Here is a 24,915-nt window from a genome sequence, read left to right as displayed (position 1 = left end):
TCAGTGCATATGGTAGCATTAGGCGTCTCTCACACACAGACACATGCAGAGCTGTAGGTGTGTTTGATTAGCAGGGGTCAGGCGTCATGTTCTCTTCAAAGACTGGGAATGAGGTGCTTCATTTCCTGAGCGTTCACAGCCTGTCTCTGTGTTTCCAACACTTTGTTAAAGAGGAATACAACTGAGATTAGAAATGTGTGTGAGAGTATAAAGCAACAAATAAGTGAGAGTAAATAAGGAATAAATTGTTAGGCTGCAATGTCATAAATATGAGAAAATAATAATACATTTACTTTTTTTCATACTAATACTACCATCTTTTATCATACTGCTTTGTATTCAAATGATAAGGCTTATTGCTTTTAGAAAATGGCAGCAGCAGTAATATGCTAAAAAATATTAAATAAATCCAATAATTATTTTTTTCACTCAGTGATAGAGTTTATTAGCATATCTAAAGTGTAAATATATACTTTATATAAAGAGTGATTGGCACATTAATATAAAATCCAGTTGTTAGGCGGTTAATATATCACATTCATGTCAGCTTTGAACCTAATATGATTTTATTTTAATTTTTAAAATGTGTGTATACATGCATTCATTCATGCATTTAGTTTTTTTTTTGCATTTATTTATATATTTCTTTACATTTCTTTATTTTTCTTTATTTATACATTTATTTGTTTATTTATTTCAGAATACTTTTTTTCTAATAATGTTTCTCTACTACAGTATTCTGCTAAAAAGTGTTTATTTACAAATCTTTTATTTATTTAATTTATTTATAATTGAATAATTGAATACAACATAATTTGATTTATTAATTTAATTAGAAAATGTGAGTGCTACTTGTATTTTTGCCTTGGCAAACACCAAAAATATCATTAGACATAGTAGACATAAAAAAAACTTTAAACTATGTTGCCATGCATACTGAATTTTTTTCTGTATGTAATGAACACTTGAGCGCTCGAATCTGTGTGTGTGTGTTTTAGTGGTTATCCAATACTGCGGTCCAGGTGTTTCTTTTCGAGAGGTAATCTCACACATCTGGAGCCGATGTTCAGCACACACACGGCGGCCGGTCTCAGATTAGTCTGGTCTCCTTCTTAATCCCTGTAATTCCAGCCTTGTTTGCACAGCATCGCCCGCAATCACATTCCAAAGGATTTTACCTGTGTTTGTGTGTGTGTGCCGAAGGTGTGTTTGTGAAGGCCTCAGCGCAGGTCACATGGGTGTGATTGATGTCGATGCCCCTCTGTGGGCGATCACGGCGGGAGATTTAGAGAGACTTTTTGTCAGGTTTATTTGTCATCTAGAGGGAGAAAGGGGAGAGATTGAGAAGATGGAAGACTATACTGGGAACGGGAGCGAAAATTAGGAAAGTGATATAAAGTAGGCTCGATGATTTCTGCGATGCAAACACACTGACAGTCATAAAATCCAGCTATAAAAATGAAATTTACGGTATACTGCGGAACGTCAAGGAATTTGGCAAAAATTTTAAGAATAAATCACGGTGTGGACTTGTGTCTGTGAATATTAAACCACAAAAAGACACATATATATGTCTTTTTTTTTTTTCTTCAAAAGAATATATGACCATCATATTATTATATGATGCCTGTGTGAATGAGCGGCATGTTTTCAGATCTCACTTCACCAGCATTTCACCATTTCATTTGAGAAAACTATCATCCGATACACACAGAATCTCAAACAAAGGTCTTCCCACAGCCTACCAAAATAAAAGTTTGGTTTACCTTGAAGAAATTATGACTGAAAAATGTCATTATTGTACAATAGAATGTACTTCTCAAAGTAAAAAACAGCAATACAGTTTATTAAACCATTACTTTTTAAGGAATATCAAAAATGTTCAGCCATGTTTTAATTAAATCAGTATTAACAAATGAATGTTTTTGATAATAAATTTGTATTAGATTATAAAATGTGTAATTTTGAAAAATGAACACAGAATTTCAGATAAAACACATTTCATAGGGAAGTATTATTGTTAAAAATATCATAACATTTTTTAAATATTGAAGTTTTATGAATTAAATTGATCCCAAACATCCTTTTAGATTCTTACAATGGATTTTTTTTTTTTTTTAACTGACTGAATTTCATAGGCCACTGATAAAGGAAGGAGAATTGTGGAAGATAAACTTGAAATGATGATGTTGAGCTCACTGCTCTATTTAAAAACTAGTGACCTGCCTGCTTTTAAAGACATCTTACTGTACATCAGCTGTATAAAGATGATCCTGCTCTCCACTATAAAATCATCATAATTTAGCAATGGCGAATGATCTAAGGTGTTGATTGGCAGGTGGGGTTGGCATGGCAACAGGTTCCATCTCTCATTAGCATGCAGGTGGAGCAGGTAATGGATTACAAGAGGAAGCGACATTAGTCAGCATTGTTTGACATGATGTTTCCTCGGGCCGATATCTGCGTCTCAGCCGAGAGAAAAGAGGGAGAGGTGGCTGCTAACTTGAATGCAAATCAATTCACAGGGTTTGTTTCACGAGTGAGAAGAAAGTTTGCGCCAGCTGAGTAGTTTTAAGAAGTTGCAGGAGTGTTTGGGCAATTGATTGTTCTCTGTGTGGCCTGTTTGTCCATCTTTCTTTAAGACTTTTGAGTCTAAATGGGGTGCCGACAGTGAGCCAGACCCGATCAGCCAACATCTGGATCTGACCTCACCGATGCTCTTGTTTCTCAATGAAAAATAATCCCTGCATCCAACTACAATTTTGTCTCACACTTTCGACATTATATCCCACAAAATCAATTGTACATGTCAGAATTGTGACTTCATCTCACAATTATGACTTTACATGGCACGATGACTTTATATATGATAATTGTAACTTTATATGCCACAATTGACTTTATATCTCACATTTTTTACTTTATATCTCACAATTAAATTATGACTTTTAGGCCTGTTTTCACAGACAGGGTTTAGATTGAGCCAGGATTAGGCCTCAGTTCAATTAGGACATTTATGTGAGTTTATATCTTACAATTTTAACGTTATATGCCGCAATGATACTTAATATCTCAATTGTGACTGTATATGGCACAATGAGAATTTATTAGACCGTTTTGACTTATCTCACAATTTTGAATTTATATGGCACAAAGAGATTTTGTATGCCACAAAATTGACTTCATTTCTCACAACTGACTGTGACTGTTTTAAAATTATGATTATTTTTTGAAAGCTGAGAGTGTGTTCATGTTACGGCCCTCACGAGGACATCTGTGATCTGCCATCCATCATTAATACTATTCCAGTGGTGTTGTAAAGCATTAGGCAGCTTATTGCCCAGCTACTGTTGTGAAGAAACGCGTTTTCATTGTTTAATGTCCAGTTTGCTGCTGTGATTTTCTGAAATTGACATGTGCTCTTTTCTGTGAGTCACACACCTCAGGAATAATGTGCAGTGTGTATACAGTATACGCGGTGTTGAATATCTCAGCTCGCACGCTTCAGGCCCAGGAATAGAGTTTGATCAGGTATGAAGCACTTAGAGGAAGAACCGGAGAGAGACGCGCAGAAAGACGGCCATCTATCAAACCCGTGAAGAAGTGATTCCCCGAGATTACTTTTTCCCTCTCTCTCACTTTCGCCATCTGATCTGGACGATTTCGGTTTATTTTTCAGCATGAGAAACGTCAGCCCATCGAATCACACGGACCGGGCTCGGGGAGCGCGGCGCAATATTTCCCCATGATTGATGATCCGTATTCCTGTCTCGTGTCACCAGTTATTGTTTTCCTGAAAAACAGTTACGGATGCAGATGACTTCATATGGAGCTCCCTTAGTTCTCTCACCCTCCCGCGCTCGCTACCTGCCCTCGCCGTTGATGTTCCCTGCCGCTTTTTGGTCTTTCATTAAGCCATTGTTTCCTCTGCCAGGCCTTTGACGTGATTGGAAAGGCGAGCGCGGGCAAAGAAGGGAAGTGCTAATTCATTAGTGCCTGGCGAATGAATTCATCAGCCGCCGCGGCTTTATGGCCGCTTGTCAACGTGCCAATCCGAGACGGTCAGAGACCACGGCGGGCGCACACGTATATTCTCTCTCATTACCGTCAACTTCCTCTCGGCTCATAACGCTACCGTGACATTATGTTTGACAGCTTCTGATTCCCTTGTCACATCTAATTTGACCATTGATGCTTAACGCACGTGCTCACAAACACAGACACCTGTCAGCTCAGATTTTATTTTTTAATTTCATTTTATATTTGTTTATCACACTGCCTGTCGTGCTTGTATGGTTTGGGAAAGACGCTGTGAGCTACTCAACCGAATGCATTTCACACACAAGCTCTCAGCCGATACATTAGAGTCTGATCTATAGACAATTAACGTATGGTTGCCTGTGTAATGTGTCTAATTATTGTCTGATGGTTGTGTACATTCATTTGTCTGTAATTACTATTTTTTTCGCCCCGTTTGAGACACCTGCATGAATAATAGCATCTCTCAACAAGAGATAAGTGCGTGGGTGTGTATTTTCTGAACAGCATATTACCATACTCCTTGCAATATGTTTGCGGTATGCATAATGTGCACTGTTTGCTACGTTTCTGAACGCATGAAATAACAGGATTACCTATATTTGCCAACATGTGAACAGCGAACAGTCCACGGAGCGCTGTATGTATCCCACAATGCACTGCACTCGACTTGACCTTTCCAGTGTGGTGAATGAACAAGCGGTTGCATTTGTAGCATGTTCTCGATTCATTATGTAATTGGATCAAGACATGATAAATATATTAACGTATTTCTATTTAAATGGATTTATAAATATTTTTAAAGTTTAATGCATTTCTAAATGTTTTTATTTTGTTTAATATATTCATATCTTTAAGATTATTTAATTTATTTTATGTGAAAATATTAATCATTTTATTTAAATAATAAATGCATATATTTTTTTAAGTATTTCTACAATACTTTTGTGAATTTTTTTAATTTATAATATTATTTTAAATCAAGCTTTAAACTTATTTTAATATTTGAGATAATAACTGGACACTCTTTTGAGTTAAAATAGTGACACCAATGTAGAATATGGCTGTTACTGACTGAATGTTTGACTTTTGATATAATATGATATATTTTAATTTATAACATTATTTTAACTGTGTTATATATAAACTATAATATAATAACTGTGTACCATATGGCCGTTACTGACTGAATGTTTGACTTTTGATATAATATGATATATTGCATTCAGATGTTTTTATGTGTGACTGAATTGTCTAAATGTATTTTGGGGCCACACTAACTCCTTTTGCTTACAGGAGTCTTAGGAGTTTCACATTCACTCGTTTTCATACTGTATTCTTTGCAGTCTTACAATCACAGTAATTTTTGTAACATCTGTTAGTGACATTAGCCAGTTTCTCATTCAGGACTTTGCTCTGTCATAATGCAATACTGATATTTCATTCTCACTCACAGTATCAGACACAAATCATCCTCTCTACCTTCCAAAGAACACCTTTTGCATACACTTTTGAACTTGAAGAAATATAACAAATTCAATATTAGCAGTCAAATGCTGTAATTCCTGTTGGACATGATTAATGGTATGGATTTTGTACAAAACAAACAAGGAAAACCGTTTGATCGATGCACACGTAGTCTACTAGTACCTGCAGTTCTCTTTGTTTTCAGCATTGTGCGTCTCTTGTGATGCCCTTGTAAAATATAGAATATATTGTTTGTATATACTTCTTCAGCTGTTTGTGTGTTTGTTAGTGAAGTTTCTTCTTGTTTGTCCTCAGCTGAAGGCTGTGTACGAGAAGATGGAGGTCCAGCAGAGGGCGATGGTGAGTCCCGGGGGGAGTGTGGGGTCGGGTCTCTCCAGCCCTGACCACTCTGAACCCGAGCTCAGCTTCCTACAGCCCGACCTGGGCAGCGAGATCGAGGTCACCACATCTGCCCTCAAATCAAGTACGTATGTCAGCGCTAGAATTCACATGTCCACATCAATTAAAAACAAAATCCATAATAGAATCATGATAAACATTTTATTTTATTTGTTGATTTGCTGGTGGATTGAGGCGAGATCCCGACATGATTGTAAAGCGCTTTGGGTGTACAGTAGTAAATATGAAAGCGCTATATAAATGCCTCATTCATTTTTTCATTTGTTGATTTGTATTTCATATATTTATTCATTTGTTGATTTGTATTTCTGTTTTGTTAATTGATTTTTTTTGTATTCTATTTTTATTATAAAATTATTTATTTATTTATTTTACTATAGATAACTCTTCTGTCAAATAGTAAGATCTTAAATCTATTCGTCTTATACTGAATACTTCTACTGTGGTAAAAGAGAGATTATAAAGGCTGTAAAATGAACTGTAGGTGAGTGAGGTATATGTGGGTTCAGTTTGAATCGCTGAAACCTCCAAGGGTTAAACGATACTCTGTTTCCCACATGCACAAGTGTCTTTCATTCCCAGCGACCACAGACCGACTGAATGGAGAAAACATCTGTATGTGCACAGCGGCATGAGTGTGTGTGGTGGTTTTAAAGTGTGTGTGTGCGGTATAAAGTTGTAGATAATGAATGTGTTTGTTTTCATAGTTATGTGTGAACTTGTGTGCATGTGCGGTTGCATTAGTTGCAGCCAATCATTGAGCTGATTTTGTGTGGTTTGGTGTTAACTTTGTGTGTTGACAACAATTAATTTTTTTCGGGTGAACTATCCCTTTAAAAATCCTTAGTGACCACCCATAATGCCCTAGCAACCATACAGCAACAGATTTGTGACACAGACGACTGTTAAAGTGGCTAACGCTCGCTCAACGTTCGACTGTCACAGCTGTATCAATTCAAATTAATGCAAATGTTACACTTGCCATTTCTGAATCCATCATTGTGACTGCTCACTCAAGCTTGCCCTGGCTAACCTTCCCATAATGCCCCTCTCTGAAGCCAGACTGCAGGCAGATGTCCCTGTGTACACCTCAAGCACTACGATGTCATTACATTACAAAAAGCCCACTGTCAGCTGCACACACAATGCTCGTCTCGCTCATTTATCAATTAAATGATGCTGAGGACAAAGAAACCGTGCCCAATGTAGTTTAGTAGCCGTGCCGTAGCGCTGGTGTGTGTGTGTGTGTGTGCACTTGGGATTTGATGTTGAAACGTAGTCGAGGCGATAGGGAAGTCAAAAGAAGAGTCTTATTGAATCAGTGGCACTAAGGAGGAGGAAAAGCCTTCATGGGATCAGGGGTAACTTAATTAGTGTGTGTGTGTGTGTGTGTGTGTGTGTGTGTGTGGGGTGCAAACAGGAATAATGGAAGCATTTGAATGAGTTCATGCTTGGCCGGACCTCAGTTAACTTCTGAACAGTGTACACTGATAATCTGGTCGGATGTGTATGTGTGTGGGTATACGTTGCTATACTTTAAGGGCAAATTTGTCCCCAGAAGTTTGCTATATATGACCAAACATTTTATTCATGTTTTTTATTAAATAATAAAAAAAGAATGCTCTGGTTAACCCTCGGAGACCCACTGCTGGAAAACTGCAAAACAAAGCAATTAATAAGTAATATCTATTTACGAGGGTCAAAACAGCAGCTCACAAAACAGCATATATTAGCTTTACAACACTTTATTTGATACATTTTTTATCATAAACTGTTTTGTTTTCTTTTGTCTCTGAACGTTGTCCCCAGAAGTTTGCTATATATGGCCAAGCATCTTATTTTTGACGTTAAATTAGGAGTTAAAGAGTTAAATTATTTGATGTTTTTTATTAAATCAATTACACACACACACACACACACACACACACACACACACACACACACACACACACACATATATGTATATAAATTATATTGTGGCGAGCAGAACGAGGCCTATATATATATATATATATATTATTATCATACTTTTTTTTTTTTACTGGTTTGTTTTTGAAATTTGTCCCCAGATTTTGCTTTGAAGTTTGACCAAACATCAGCATCAACATGTGAGCTGCTGTTTTGACAAAATTTTAGTGAAAAGTAGATCATACTCATGCTTTGTTGCCGTTTCCCAGCAGTGAGTCCCTAAGGGAACCAAAGCGTCCTGTACAAAAGCACAATGAGATTTAGAAGCCACTTTTACTTCTGTGCTGTCAGGGGCGGGGCATACGAGTGAGTGACAGGTGGTGACTGCTGAATGAAGATGGTTCGAGAGGGCCAGTGGGTCAGCACTCGGTCTGTGGGTCAAAGACACATTAAAGCACTCAGTAAATGTGAGGTTAAAGAGGTGGAGATCATACTGAGGATGATTGACAGCGTGACAGATGCCTACCAGAGCTCAATGGACCGCCCTCACACCTGCTGTATGGACAGACACAAGACACTCTCTATCTATCTGTCTGTCTGTCTGTCTGTCTATCTATCCATCCATCTATAAACCATAGGCGTCACATTAGTGCAATGCAGTTTAGACAAATTAGACCTGCTGTTCATGTTTACTTAGTCAGCACACAAGGAAAGGATTGAGGAAAGGGTGTTTTTTTCTTTTTTTCCTCTCTGATGTAATTATAAAACGGTGCTTTGTTCTGCCAACCAGAGACTGGGAGTTTGTTCCTGCTCGAGCCGTAATAGTCCTCAGAAATAGGGCAAATCTGTCTCTCCTCTGACTGTCTCTGCGGCACGAAGCTATGATTACAGCGGCATCGATCCCTGACCTTCCCGCTCTCATTACACACACTCTCCCAGTCTTCACACTGCTCTCACGACTCCCAGCAGCACCTGAGGTGGGCGGCCGCGCATACCTGTCAGCAATCGATTGCCAATAAGACAGAATTACAGGTTAACAGACCATCTCAGACTTCGAATGTGGTATCTTGGTACCTGCCAACTTTTCTTTTTCTTTTACACATTCATCTTTACTTTCCTCATAGTGATGTGCCACAGATGGGAATAAACACAGCATATAGCCGTGACAAACAGACGACGCGTGACTAAAAGAATGTGACCCCTTTTCACATGACAGACCTCTCAGGGGTCAAAGGTCAAGAGGATTCGCCTCGCTGTCCTTCATCCTAAACCCCGATTTGAGAGTGGTTTTTGGGATTTGGAATTTGGGATTTTTCACTTGACCTTTATGATGATTTTTACGCCAATAACACGTTTGACAGAAGTATCTTTATTCAAACACAGCACATTATTCAGGATGGGGGAATTTCCATCGTAAATATATTGGGTTGATGAAATCCAGACTCTGGATTCCCCCATAATTCCCCGGCACACAATCTTGGCCTCTATATAGAAGCGCCAGATGTGACTGCATAATTTCCTTATCTCTAACCGCTGCTAATTACGATTATTTATAGTTATTATTATTTTTATTTTTTTTGTGTGTGAAACAAACAATTCTGTTACTAAAAATGTAACATGCTTTTAATTTTGTTTGGTTATTTAATTTTCATATTATGTTATTTTTGGAAAGCAAACATTTATTTTAATTGAAAAAAAATATAGTCTAGTTTACAGTAGGGCTGTAAACGATTAATCGCGATTAATCGCATCCAAAATAAAAGTTTGTGTTTACATAATAAATATTTAATGAGAAATATTTGCATGTATATACATTTATATATAATTAATTATTATTATTAATTAATATTAAGTATTAATAATGGTATTAATAATACAATCTTAATTTATTTTATATATAAATAACACATATTTTTTTTATGTATACATGCACGCGTGTGTATTTATATACACAAAATAATTATACACAGTACACACACATTTATTATGTAAACACAAACTTTTATTTTGGATGCGATTAATCCGATTAATTGTTTACAGCCCTAGTAACTCCTGATTCTGCTTTTAATTTTTAATCATACAGTTTTTTTTTTTTAAGGAAAACAACTATATTTCTTAAAACATTGCACTTTTTTAAATGATTATTTATGGAAGGCAAACAGTTGTAATGAAAACTGATGCAATATAGCTTCAAGTTTGTGTACAGTATGTCTAACCTTTATTCTATTAATAGTTTAATATTTTCATACTCAAATTCTCTTGTTTTTCAGCCCTATTACTCATATTGTGGGATCGCCTCTTATTTATTCAGCTGAAAAGACATATTCCTAGCACATTCTGAACGTTGTACTTTTCCTGGAAGATGAAACCACTAGAAGGGTTGTTCCACTCCTGTGTCAGAATAGCCAATAATTAAAGGTTTTTACCTTAAATCGCTGTGGTCTTTACATATTTCCCACACAGTCTTACTTCTATTATTTCAAGGGGCGTAAAACCGAAATTAACGCCTAAAATTAGTTTGCACAAGCGTTTCTTTAACAACGATTAACCCTAAAATAGTGCCGAGCTCCACCAGGTTCTGCAGGTTTGAGAAGATTGATGGAGTTGAGAGCGACTCTTCATCTAGACGCTGCACAGATGTAGCTCCTCTATGAGAACGTGTAAACATCTCGAAGGTCTGAGAGTCATCAGGGTGTAGTTAGTGGAGAACCTGGCTGATGTTGAAGGTCTTTTCGTGTATATATATGAAGTGGCATACACACACAGGAAGCAAACAAAACTCTTAAAATAAAATATCTACACCATCTGTCAGCATGTATGCCCACTTTTTTTTTTTTTTTTGGGCTCAAGCACAAAGGATACTTGCACATTTATCTAAACTTTCTAAGCTCTGAGGTAAAACAGGCATCAAAAGAGTCTGGGTTTCTGTCTAGGTCTCTTTCATTGGCCTTATCTGTCTCATATGCACATTGCCATTGAAATGCAGAGAAGCCCAGTTCAATAGTTCAGTGATGCATTTGAAGATGGCCCTAATGAGTTGAAATATTAGCTCAGAAAAGGAAATTCCAATGGTTTACAATGAAGTATCTTCTAAAGCAGACACGTTATAGCTGTGATAGCTTGCTTCTGGTTCCAGTACCTTATTAAAATGTCTGTGAGTCAAAGAGACTGTGTTAATGACTGGCAGAACACACCAGCTTAACCTGTTTCTGTGCTAGTGTGATCACACTGAAAGGCCTTTTTGATTATTTCTAGTAGCAGACTGAAGATATGAGCAATCTTTGCTGATGGAAGTGTGTGTGTTTGACTAGGGAACATGGTAACTTTTTCAAGCTCTGTGCTTGAGTTTTTTTGTTCTCTTGTTCTTTTTTTTTATCTTTTTTCAGGGTCAGACTTGCTCTTTCTGTTGATTGTGGCTGTAAGTTCTCAGCAGTCTAGTAGTCTATCTGTCATCACATGCAAGATATTTAGGTCTTTGACAGTCTTTAGAAGCTACATTAAAACTACTTTGACATGCTACACTCATAAAAGTGTGTGCTGTACATTCACTTCTGTTCCAATGTTGGTCGGCAAGCTCATTAAGGCTGATCACAACAGTCAGTAATATTGTAAAGTATTACAATTTAAAATGTTTTCTTATTGAAAATATCTTAAAATGTAATGTGATGCAAGAACTCATTCTAATATGCTGATTTGCTGTTCAATAAACATTTCTTATTATTACTATTGTTGAAAAAAGTTGTCCTGCTTAATAATTTTGTGGAAACAGTGATATATATTTAGTATACACACACACACACACACACACACACACACACACACACACACACACACACACACACACACACACACACACACACACACACACACACACACACACACACACACACACACACACACACACACACACACACACACAGAGAGACACACACACAGAGAGACACACACACAGAGAGACACAGAGACATAAATTAAGAGCTTGTTGTGCACATAATCATGTTTTTAGGTTAGAATTTATATATAACATATATGCGAATTTATATATAACATATATACTGTATGCTATGTGTATGTATGCGTGTAGCCTGTATATAGTATGTATGTATGTAGTATATTACCCAAAACATTTAAGTAACTACATTACAAGCTCTTCATTTATGTAACTACACTGCATCACTTCACATTTGAATGATGCAATATATTTTTACTTACTACAGAAGATACATGCTTTTACAAGTAGAGCAGTATTTATCTGGCACAAAACGAACTAAATTTAAGTATAAAAATGAAGAACCGAAGGGAAAATCTAATTTATGTGAATCTGTGTAACTTTTTCTTTGCACACGTGAAAGAGCACATGTATGCAAGTAGGGGAGAGCCGGGACGATTGAAACGCGGGACGGATGAAACATTGCGATTTTCTTGAAAACCACTCACGTCATGTACGTCATATTTCTTCAGCACGTATAACACGCAATGCCTACCAGACCCGCGAAAACATTTCTTCTTTACGTCATGCCGTTTTGGATTTAAAGCCGGAAAGCTGTTTTTGAGTGTAGTAAGTGAATTCTTTCGTGCGGTACTTTTTTTTGACTGACAAGTTGTATTTATTGTTTCATGTGCCATTGTAATGATAATACGGCAGGTGTATTAGTACTGTAACACACCCTTAAGTGTGCAATATCAAAGTTTTTTAGTTTAAGGGAAAAACAGGTTTAACTGTCAGGATGCGCTGTCGGGACGGATGAAACAGCGCCTCCTGCCAGTTAAACCTGGTCATAGGAAAACCGCTGTTAAGGCTATTCAACTAGTAAACACTCGATATGACTCAAGGAAGAAGTATAAGATAATTAATTGTAAACGGATTTGTCTGTCTTCGTCAAAATAGCCTATTAGAAAGATTACACAAAATGCGCATAGGCTTATCGCCTATGTTTAATGGGTGATAGAACAAAATGGTTAAAATGAGCCTTTAAATTAAAATAAATGACAAAATATGTTTGTAACAATATGTACACAAGTTACTTGAAAGGTGTTGTTCATAAAAACAAGCATTAGATGAATAGTTGCCGTTTAAACTGTTATGTTTCATCCGTCCCACCCCTGTGTTGCAACCGTCCCGCTCAGGCGGGACGATTGAAACAAAGCACAACTACCGATCAAAGTCAATTTTTACTTAAATCATTCTATATTTGTACCGAATAACACATGATACTAAGAGAACACATATGTGAGTTGTTGATCACACACACACAAAAAATCTATCTGTAACCTTATCGTAGAAAATGACGTTTATCTGAAAAGTGTTTCAACTGTCCCGCCTCTCCCCTACAGGCGAATGGCATGCAGTGTAAAAGGTTAACCTCATATAGTACAAACTGTCATTCATTATTGTGGGTGAAATTGCTCAAGACTGCTAACCTGTTATGTAAATGTAGATGCTTGTATGCTAATGTGCTCATTAATGAAGTTACTGTTTCTGAATTAGTCTTTTTTGCAGCGTAGTGTAACTCATATTTCTCATGTTATTAGTATATATACATGGTACTAGTGAAAGCTGTTTCCCTTGTAGTAGTCTCCGTTTCCCACGATTTAGCTCTTTTCTTCAGCAGCAATGTTTAAGAGTTTTGACCTTGCCAACGTTCAACACATTTGTGTACTTCAGATCCTTGAGATGTCACAGTGTCTCCGGCCTTATCACAGAAGGTCTTGGAGAACCTCTTCAGAATGGAGGCCAAGGACATTGTGTTGGATAGTCCTGATATAAAACTCCCTCCCTGAGTTTTATTTTGTTGCTGTAAAAGATAGAGCTGTTTTTGATGGATCTAGCATCCTGTTCCCGTAGCCGTTTGTGCTGAGTCTAGCGATGGCTCCAGCGTTTTGGCTGTTGTCCCTGTTATGGAAACCAGACAAATGCGCGTGATGGGAGACGTTTCGCAGGACTGATGGGTCTGTGTACGGAAAGCTGCTGTGACTCACTCAGATGTCTTTCTGTTTGTGTTGCGTGAGACTGTGTTGTTGTGCTTTCATGTGGTGAGTTTAGTGTGATTTTAATCGTGTTTATTTGATCCAATGTGTGTCTGAAAAGAACAGAAAACACTCTAGGTAATGTTCAACTAGTGTTTGATCTGTGCTTGTCTGAACAAAATAAAACTTTATGAGAAATGAGACGCAAATAACTGCTCAAATTGACTTATTTTATGTAGTTTGTTTAAAAAACTAATGAGTGAATGAATGCACAAATAAGTAAATAAGTACATGCTTAACTAAATACATAGGTTACTAAAATATATACATAAATGCATAAAAAAACAACAACAAAAAAAAACAACTGCCACAAAATGGGAACTGGCTCAAAATAGTCATACATTGCTTTTTTTAAAATTAACTATAAGCATACAAATGCAAGATAAAATTAACCTGTATTATCTTTATTTTATGGTCATATCTCTGTCTGTCTTTTACTAGTATAAAGAAAGTACATAAAAGCTACCACACACACACACACACACACACACACACACACACACACACACACACACACACACACACACACACACACACACACACACACACACATTTTCATTACTTTAAATAAAAAAACATTAACTGAAATAAATAAAACATATTTAACATATTAAACATAATTGATTTCAGCTAGCTGCCAAGGCAATAGTTTTATTTAAAGTTGAAGTACTAAAGTAACTAAACATTTTAATAAAACTTAATAAAAACGATTTACTATATAATAAAAATGACAAAAAACAACAAAATTGCTAAGACTTTAACTAAAATCAAATTTAAAATTAAATATAAAAATAAAATCCAATTCAAAATATTAATAAAAATATAATATAATATAATATAATATAATATAATATAATATAAAAATAATCTCAATGATACTATAATTTACCATGGTATCGCCACAGTACTTTTTTAAGGTCTAGGTCATTGTTTTACAATGAACCTAGATTTGCAAATGCAGTTTGGATTCTATTTTAGATTTCTAACAATATTCTTTGTCTTTTCCCATCAGCCACCCCTCTGTCCGTGCGGAGCAGCAGTGACCCCGCCCTCGCCCTCGCCCCGCACCTGGATGTCATTTCATTGGACCGTGAGGACATCAGCAGACCCCAGTCAACCGTGAGTGAACACACATCACCTACTCATGTCCGATAGCAGGGTTCTGGGAAAGCGTCAACTTTTTTTTTTTCAGTTGTTAAAGAAAATGAAGGCCAAATTTGTATTGTGCTTTTGGAGGATGCAATGCAAGACTACTTTTCTTTTTGTAGTGCTGATGGTCCTATGTATTTAACCTGTCCTTGTTTGCATTGTCATAGTCAACATTCATGGTCATGTTGTATTTGTGCTTAAGTTTAATCCTTTTAGATTCGCAACCATTGTTATCTTACTCTCTTCCACTATTGCAGGGGTCGGCAAGTAACTTTGGCCACGGGCCAATATTTTTTTTATCCAGTAGATGGTGGGCCAGCTACATGGAATAGGCCTATTCGTTACGGTGATATCACAAAATATAATGCACACAAACGTGTCCCTACTACTTATATACAACCACTGATGAGCATAATCGGTTTTGATGAAGAAAAAAAACGAAAAAAAAAAAAAAAACTATACAAATGCAGATTGGAACCCAGAACCTTTTATACACTTGACGAAAGTTCTACCACTGGACCATTTAAACACACGAGAAGATGCCGCGGATACATCTTTATGGGATGAAAATAGTATCTAAATGATTAACTCATGCAAGCACAATTATCAATGAACTTGATACATGTTGCAAATATGTTTTATCCATGCCTTTCAACTTGCGTGTGCAAAATAAAAAATTGAATGAATGTGTAGCAATTTGTACAAATGCAGACATTTTTGTGAATACAAATGTTTTCTTTTGTATTAGTGTATCATAATTTGCGCATGCAAAAAAGAAGATGTGCATGTGTGGATCAGATGACACGCATGCATTCATTGACGTCTTTTCTGAGTCGATCTCATTTGATTCATTTGGATTTTGAGACTTTCTTTTCGCTGTTTTTAAGCATTTCACAACACACACACAAACAACTACACATGAATAGGCCTGGTGCTAATTATTAATGTGTGCACAACTACCCTTCTATTTGACAAATTCACAAATGTGCGTTGCTACATTTAAACTAATACAATACAACTTGTGTGTGCAAAATCCAGAATCACAAGAATGTGCAGCATTTTGTACAAATAGAGACATAGTTGTTAATTCAAAACCTCAATTTTGTATTAATGTAGGTCAGAATGTGTGCATGCAACAAGTATAATGTGCATTTGTGGAGGTGACACGCGTGCATTCATTGACTCGTTTCTGAGTCGATCCTATTTGATTCATTTGGATTTTGAGACTTTCATTTCGCCGGTTTCGCCTGGCACGATCCACACACAGCTGTCTGAGAAAACCTGCTACCACTAGATGGCAGTATTCTGCTAAAACCGACAACGGCAGTGGAATCAAGCGTTCTTCCCTATTTAAGACGCTTAATGGATTCATTTGAGTGATATTGAAGTGATATTTAGTACACAATATAGGCCTACCTTATTAATAAAGCATAGCCTACTTTATAGAGGCAAACAGATTAAATCAGATTATGAACAACACCCATAGAAAACCATTATAAAACGCTTAACGTGCAATAGTGCGTTGCATGTTCAATAAGGTGTATCGGCTACTGAGTTATAATATCACCGTCTTATTGCATTGATGTTAAGCTTTTTCGTAATAATCGGCTCTATGGGAGGAAAACTATAACGACGTCTTTTCAATTTTCATTTTCAACCTTCAGTGGACCGTAATTAGACCGTAAAAATTACGTCTATTCAACGTCTAATAGACGACTTTTTGCTGGCTGGGTCTCTCCTCCGAATTTCCCAACAAAAACCCCCCCGCCCCCTCTCAGAAAATACATAAAACTGACATTACTGAGCTATATGCGTTTAAAAGTAGCCTAGCCTATTAAAATGGCACAATGGCATTGCTCAGTTCAACGTTTTGGGAAATCGGACATTTTGTCCCGCTTCAGCTCTTATTCAAAAGTTAATAACGCGCTGTACATTCAGGTAAATAAGGATTTCCCACTGTCATCTGCAGACTGAGCTCGTGCGTCATCCTCGCGCATTTATTCAGCCAATAAAGTGTAGACCTATGTATTTCATAGAACATTATGTCTAGTACTATATAAATTACAATGGTTTAATTGGCATCTTTATTTCAAACGACCCGACCGACCGCGACCCGAATATCATTAAAAATATTTTTGGATGACTCGTAACCGCGGGTGACCGCAGGCACTCGTCGCTCATTTTGGATCATCCCGCGCATCACTGATTCACGGGGCCTATTTGTAAACCGTTATAGTAAAAAAAAAAAAAAAAAAAAAAAAACGGACTTCCAAAATAATCCGGCGGGCCAGAAAATATTGCTGGCGGGCCAGTTTTGGCCCGCGGGCCGCCAGTTGCCGACCCCTGCACTATTGTTTTCATTAACAAAGCTTTTACTCTCTCTATACATATATATCTCTCTTTCATTCCCTTCCGTTGAGGTCATCTATTAACCAGCTCTTTTTGCTCTCACATTTATAGCAGTATTTGCTTTTCAGATTCTAGCAGACAAACGGCACACTTTTTTTTTTCTGAAAGAAATTAATACTTAAAAATACTTCAGAAGTTCAAGTGACATTTATTATGTTACAAATGATTTTAAATTAAATAAATTCAGTTCTTTTGAGCTTTCTATGCATCAAAGAATCCTGAGAATAAAATAGCATGGTTTTCAACATTGATAATAATAATAAATGTTTCTTGAGCAGAAAATCAGCATATTAGAATTATTTCTGAAGGATCATGTGACACTGAAGACTGGAGTAATGATGCTTTGCCATCACATAAATAAATTACATTTTAAAATATAAAACAGTTATTTTAAATTGTAATAATAGTACACAATATTGCTATTTGTACTGTATGTTTTGATCTAATGAAGGCAGCCATAGTTCAAAAAATAAAATAAAAAACTTCCACAAACTTTCGAGCAGTAGTGCAAGTTTCAGAATGAGTGAACCGCGTTTATGATTTTGCTGTATGTACTCTCAGTGCTTCAGACTCACAGAAAGCTAACGCAGTATATTTTAATTCTGAGTGTGACATTTCCTAAATTGTACCACTTTCAGTCTCTTGGGAAACTGCTGAGTGTATCAGGACTACATACATAAAACTGTCCAATGTCTATAAAATATTAGCATCAAACGGGAAAGGAAAGTGTGGGACTATTGTTAGGGATTCATAAGGTCTGCAAAATTACAGCTCGCGCAGACACTCGCACACATCCGTCCCAGATTGCTCGGAGTGACAGTAATCATTGCAGTGCACTCCTCAATGACAGGGTGAGGGCACACTAATGCATCAACCACAGCACTTTTGAGACAGAGAGGATTCATAAATATGTGTGTATTCTCTTTACACTCTAAATATCTGCTTCTGTCAGTGCCACCGCTGCAGATTCCACTTCCTCCTGGAGAACTTCTTCAGCACTCTAAAGAATCTTGTGACTTAAGTTCCAGATTCTAACAAGGCTCCATTCACAATGCGATTTATAATCAATCAATCAATCAATCAATCAATCAATCAATCAATCAATCAATCAATCAATCAATCAATCAATCAATCAATCAATCAATCAATCAATCAATCAATCAATCAGCTTCTGCAGTCAGAGGCCATCTTAACCCAATGATAGGAATGACTTTATTGTGATTGACCTAAAATTCTTGACTAGACATGTTCATTTCAAATTTGCCTTTGTTTGAAATAACTATGAATTTAATAATATGTTGTAATATCTTTGCTTTCCTGCGTCATTCACTTTAATTTCAATGTAGCTGTACAAAACTGCTCGCTATGCAGCTTGATATTGAAGACTACTAGTATTTCATATAATATTATTTAAATTTATTGTCACAATTATAAATAGTTTTACTATTTACTGCACTTTCTTCTTGTTATTTCCCTGTAGACTAGACGCTAATGAATCCGATGTCTCACACATTCACAAAAAAAACTTCCGTCCGCATTGCAGAATGAGGTGGATAGATGCATTTGTCAGTTTCTAAAAGCATCTTAGAAAATGTACACTACCGTTCACAATTTTGGGGTCCGTTAGATTTATTTGCATTTATTTGATCAATAATACTGTAAAACATTGTGAAATATTATTAAAATTTAAAACAACTGCTTTCTATTTTAATATAAAAACTGAAACATCTTGCAATAGTTTACTTATTTGATCATTAATTTACTTATTTACTTAATAGTTTTATGGCGGGAAATGAGAATATTTTTCGATCATTTTGCGAGCAGAGTTGTAGTTGGCGATGGTGAAAAAAAAGTCACGTTGCATAGAAATCTTTCACCTAAAGGACGAGCCCGTGGATATCACACGCACAATTTGCAAACTTTGCACAAGTTATGTCGGTGAAGGAGTCTCAAACTACACTCAATTATTCCCTAAAAATTTACAAGCTTTTGTGATCTGACGCTGCACTCCACTCTGACACATTAATTCGTGATGAGATCGATCTATCTCAATGCTGATAATAACGGTCTTCATTTCTTTAAAATCTTAATTTATTGGCTTAATATTTCTCTTGTGGACCATACATTAATGATATTGAAAAAAAATTCAGTGTTTGAAGCTGCTTTTAATTTTCATTGATGACTTAGTTGAGTTGTTCAGACCTAAAGACTATAATTTTATTAATAATATGAATGTAATTATTAATCATTTGTCATTGTATTTGTATTAGTGTTATTATCTATATTAATGTTAAATAAAATATTGTGTTAATGTGTTATGGAAACAAAACAAATCAATGCCATTTTCGCCTTGGCTTAAACAACAACTGAATAAGAATGATGCGTCTCTTTTATTACAAGCACTCTCGACGATTTGTGAATGGATCACTTTGCATTTCAATTTTTGTGTGGGATGTTGTTTTAAAAACGGCATTGCTCAATGCTTGATAATTTGGAGTGTTATTTCAGATCCTATCCCTGAAATCTAAGAGAAATCTCCATGGGTTTATAGCAGTGTTGTTCCAGGCTCAATGTTGTTGATCCAGGAGCATATTGCGCTTGTGTAAAATCAAACCAAAACATGTTCTTAACCAGACCAGATCAGATTTTAGGATTATGTTTTGAATCTTGAGTAATATCCTTCTGAACCTTATTTATTTTCGGAGTAAGGTTAGGTAATGATTGCTGAATAGGAATGTTATTCCAAGACCATCTGATCCAGGAACAGAATGTCCTACTTCAGTAAATCACGACGTACCTGAAGTACACACTGCTGTTTCTGATCTAATGGAAGTCCTTTTTGAAGAGTCCCTGGAGGAACTCTGAGCTCCATGTTCACATTACAGCGGAGACGGGGAACCCTGAAGCTCTCCCAGTCCCTTATCATCCGTCCCAGGAGCTCAGGCTCACAGCCGGCGGTCACCTCCACTGGAGCATGGCACACCTGTGAATGATTTGAGGAGTTCCTCTGTGCTGGGCTGTGCTCTGCTCACCTCTCTGCTGTGTGTGTACTGGACAAGCGGGTAATTATGAGACGGGGCCGGGATTCTCTGCTTGGTTTTGTCAGTCATGTTTTAGACTGAAGACAAGATGATTATCAGATGTGTTGAGGAGGTTGAACACACACAAACATGAACATGAGATGTGTAATTATGGCCAGCGCTCTCATAAACACCTGGGACCTAATTGATTTTCCTTCAATGCTGTGATCTGGGGACGGCAGAGGAGACGCTGCTGAAGAAGCTGATCCTTCATTCAAGTGTGGCTGTTGGTTTTTATTAGTATCTTTTCATTTAGTTTTCTTTCTGTTATTCGTTTATTTGTTGGTTGGTTACTTGGTTTAGTCTTTGCTTGTTTGTTTGTTTCTTTCTCCCTCTCATTGTTATTTTTTTGTTAATTCATTTAATTAATTTGATTAATTGGTTGGTTCATTCTTGATTTAATTTTTTTGTTCGTTTGGCATCTTCCTTCCTTCCTTCCTTCCTTCCTTCCTTCCTTCCTTCCTTCCTTCCTTCCTTCCTTCCTTCCTTCCTTCCTTCCTTCCTTCCTTCCTTCCTTCCTTCCTTTCCTTTTTTTCCTTCCTTCCTTCCTTCCTTCCTTCCTTCCTTCCTTCCTTCCTTCCTTCCTTCCTTCCTTCCTTCCTTCCTTCCTTCCTTCCTTCCTTCCTTCCTTCCTTTCCTTTTTTCCTTCCTTCCTTTCCTTCCTTCATTTCCTTTTTTCCTTCCTTCCTTCCTTCCTTCCTTCCTTCCTTCCTTCCTTCCTTCCTTCCTTCCTTCCTTCCTTCCTTCCTTCCTTCCTTCCTTCCTTCCTTCCTTCCTTCCTTCCTTCCTTCCTTCCTTCCTTCCTTCCTTTCCTTTTTTTCCTTCCTTCCTTCCTTCCTTCCTTCATTTCCTTTTTTCCTTCATTTCCTTCCTTCCTTCCTTCCTTCCTTCCTTCCTTCCTTCCTTCCTTCCTTCCTTCCTTCCTTCCTTCCTTCCTTTCCTTTTTTTCCTTCCTTCCTTCCTTCCTTCCTTCCTTCCTTCCTTTCCTTTTTTCCTTCCTTCCTTTCCTTCCTTCATTTCCTTTTTTCCTTCCTTCCTTCCTTCCTTCCTTCCTTCCTTCCTTCCTTCCTTCCTTCCTTCCTTCCTTCCTTCCTTCCTTCCTTCCTTCCTTCCTTCCTTTCCTTTTTTTCCTTCCTTCCTTCCTTCCTTCCTTCCTTTCCTTTTTTCCTTCATTTCCTTCCTTCCTTCCTTCCTTCCTTCCTTTCCTTTTTTTCCTTCCTTCCTTCCTTCCTTCCTTCCTTTCCTTTTTTCCTTCATTTCCTTCCTTCCTTCCTTCCTTCCTTCCTTCCTTCCTTCCTTCCTTCCTTCCTTCCTTCCTTCCTTCCTTCCTTCCTTCCTTCCTTCCTTCCTTCCTTCCTTCCTTCAGTCATTCATTTATTGCCCATTCATTGATTGTGTTTTTGGTTTGTTTATTTAATTCAGTTGACTCGAATACCATGGTATTTGGTATGGTACACCAAGGTAAAAAAATACCATGGTATTAATAAAGGCATTATGGTAATAATTTATTAGTTTGTGTTAGTCTCGTTGTATATAAATGTCTTATGTTAGCACTTACTATGCTAAGTTATTATATACAGCAGATTGATGATCAGGCTTTGCTGTTGTAATATCTCAGTCAGCTCTCGATGGATGGATGGATGAGATGGACTCAAAGGTCGTAGAGAAACACATTTGTGATGCAGATCCCCACACAATCTCTTACAAACTTTCTCATTAGGCTTTGACATTTATTCAATTACTGTATTCCCAGGAGTTTACCCAGTGCCCACTGCTCATAAGTCTTATGTAAACACAAACAGACCGCGTACCCCGAGAGCCAAGGACACACATATTTAATATAGACTCTGCTTCCTCGGCTGATGCGTCTGACCATGAATGTTTTACAGTGTTTACTTCAAGCCTATTTAGGTCGTAAACATATCAGCAGAATCCTCATATTACAGTCAGTTTTTTTTCTTCCTTGTTGTTTTATTTAGTTTCCACAAAGACCCCCAAAACCGCATTGTCAGGAATATACGTCTTTTCTTTTTCTTTTTTCTTAAACTTCTCAACAGTTCTGAGACTTTTAAAGTCCATTTAAGGCAAATATTTTCACCTGCCTGCCATGTTGGAAACATCTCTCGCGTTTTTTACCAATCTGACTTCTACCAATCTGACTAAGGTGCTAATTTCCCCTTATGTATCCATACATACACATATATATTTAAATGTATACATTTTCAGACTTTTTCAAGTGTTGGCCTATGCACACTGTTAGCCTTTTGTGTCTACTTTCAACTTTATATAATCAATATTATATTATACATTTTTGTGTGTAACATTTTTATCTATTGATGTTTAGAAAGTTTGAAGCTACATAATCAGTTGCTACTGATTATAATAAACCCCCCGAATATTTTACAGCTAATCAGTTACAAGAACCAATATTTTTGCTGTTACAACCACTGATACAGATTTGATGATAACTAACTTTTTTGGTTTTAAATGTAATTATCCAATACAATAACCAGTCACATGATCCTTCAAAAAATTGGCTGATTTGGTGCTCAAGAAACAATTTTTTGTTATTATCGCCAATGTTCAAAACATCACTATAGTCATCTTGTTTTTGTTAATGTTTCTGCTTTCCCTTTTCAGAAAGGTTATGTCGACCAACCGTCTCTCCATTAAACTCTCTATATCTCTGTTGTCGTCATCATGTGAACAGTGTGCACTCAATAAAGATGGGAGATGCACATTAACAATAGCCCCACTGCTTGTGCTGCCCCTGTGGCCCTCAGGAGCATGTGGCCTAGCGGGGGGATAATCGCTCTCTCCTCACATAATCTAGGTCACTTTTTGTGTGTTTGATGCATCCTGTGAGGAGGGGGGTCCCATGTGTTTGTGTGTGTGCCTTGAGTGGAGTACAGGGTGCGTTCTGGACCACCATTAGCTACGGCTCCACAGTGAGGAAAGTGGACATTCCCTTTAATGGTGCATCATTTTGTTTTTCCTCGTCTTTGTGTATGTTTTCTATTCATTTGCATGTTATCTGTTTTGATCACTGTCCCCAGATGAGATATTGATTGCTTACAAAAAGTGAAAAGAAAACAGTGGATGATATCCGATACACGGAAGGGACGCAATTGCATTTTTTCAATGGAAAACTTTTTATTCACTTTGGCATCCTGCTCAGGAGGGAACATTGAAGCTTGGTGTCGTTGTTTTGGATCCTCGAGAGAAACTGAAGTCACCATAAGTGTATTTTTGTGTTGACAGGGCGTCGGTCATGCAACGACTGTGAAGGGAGGAGCCATGGACAAACCCAAGGTGGACGTCCCAAAGGTTAAGAATGGACAAGTCAGCTTAAGGTGAGGGACTTTATGTATGCTTGTACTGTATATAATGTATGATTGTGTTTCTACATTCATAAGTGAGGGTTGAAATCATATTAGTTCAGTGATTAGTACGAGCTCTCTGCCCGGAGATTAATTTGGGTCTTTGTTTTGTGAAAGTTCTTTGTTGTCAGATTAAGGTTGTGTCAGTGTGTGGTTTTGTGGCCCTAATGTGTTTTGGACATGATGTCTTTGCTTACTGTTGCCACATTATTATATATATATTTAATTATAATAAAAAAAAAAAAATATATATATATATATATATAAAAAAATATATAAATATTGACGTTTATCGGTGACATTAATTTGGATCTATTTATTTAAAAACATTTTATTTATAAATATTTAAACAGTCACATATTTTTTTTAAATAAAATGATTTACATTTAATTTATGCATTTTTTAAATAAATATCTATATGTATTTAAACAAATAGGTACATACTGTTTAATTAGATTTTTTTTATTTTTAAATATAATTGCTTTATACATTTTATATACATATGTATTTAAATAAATATAAATATGTATAAATACAAAGTAGTTAGTTACCTGTTGTTTTATTTTGGACACATTTATTTAAATATATTTATTTATAAATATTTATATTTATTTGAATGCATAAATATATGCTTATTATATATACAGTATTAGTAATCAACTTTAACAGATTTTAACACTGTGATCGACCAATACGATAACTAATATTTTTTGTTTCTATTTCTTTTAAAAGAGCCTTGTTTATCACACTTTGAAGCCTAGTAAATCACCTTTACAAGCATTGAGCCGTATACGGTATTATGTCAGACAAATTCTGTTTAAAGTCAGAATTCATGTCATGTGCTTATTCTTTTTTTTTAAACAATCTTTTTAATGCTTATCTAGAAGCAGCTTTTCTTATTGAAATCCTTATCAAGCGAAAATAATGGAAACGACATAACAGATCTCAGTGTGAAAGGTCGACTCCGAGCATTGCGATTTCCGTAGATGAGTTCACTTTAATGCGTGTGTGCGGCAGGACACAGATTCAGATATTTC

At 36.5% G+C, this 24,915-nt stretch overlaps 2 protein-coding genes across 2 annotated transcripts in view; both read left to right on the top strand.

Annotated features, from left to right (window-relative positions):
• The window catches only part of nrp2a (neuropilin 2a), a 250,386-nt gene that overhangs the window by 6,268 nt on the left and 219,203 nt on the right, over nucleotides 1-24,915 (top strand). The window lies entirely within an intron of this gene.
• pard3ba (par-3 family cell polarity regulator beta a) overlaps nucleotides 1-24,915 on the top strand; it is a 156,830-nt gene that overhangs the window by 28,589 nt on the left and 103,326 nt on the right. Inside the window, exons 3-5 of the mRNA XM_079615678.1 lie at nucleotides 5,821-5,989; nucleotides 14,873-14,979; nucleotides 23,760-23,851. Of these exons, the coding sequence (XP_079471804.1) occupies nucleotides 5,821-5,989; nucleotides 14,873-14,979; nucleotides 23,760-23,851 (368 nt within the window). The remainder of the gene's footprint in view (nucleotides 1-5,820; nucleotides 5,990-14,872; nucleotides 14,980-23,759; nucleotides 23,852-24,915) is intronic.

This window comes from Phoxinus phoxinus, assembly GCF_949152265.1.
Source record: "Phoxinus phoxinus genome assembly, chromosome: 6".
Classification (NCBI taxonomy): Eukaryota; Metazoa; Chordata; class Actinopteri; order Cypriniformes; family Leuciscidae; genus Phoxinus; species Phoxinus phoxinus.
The sequence above is the reverse complement of the archived record's forward strand: the minus strand, read 5'-3'. Positions and strand labels throughout refer to the sequence as shown.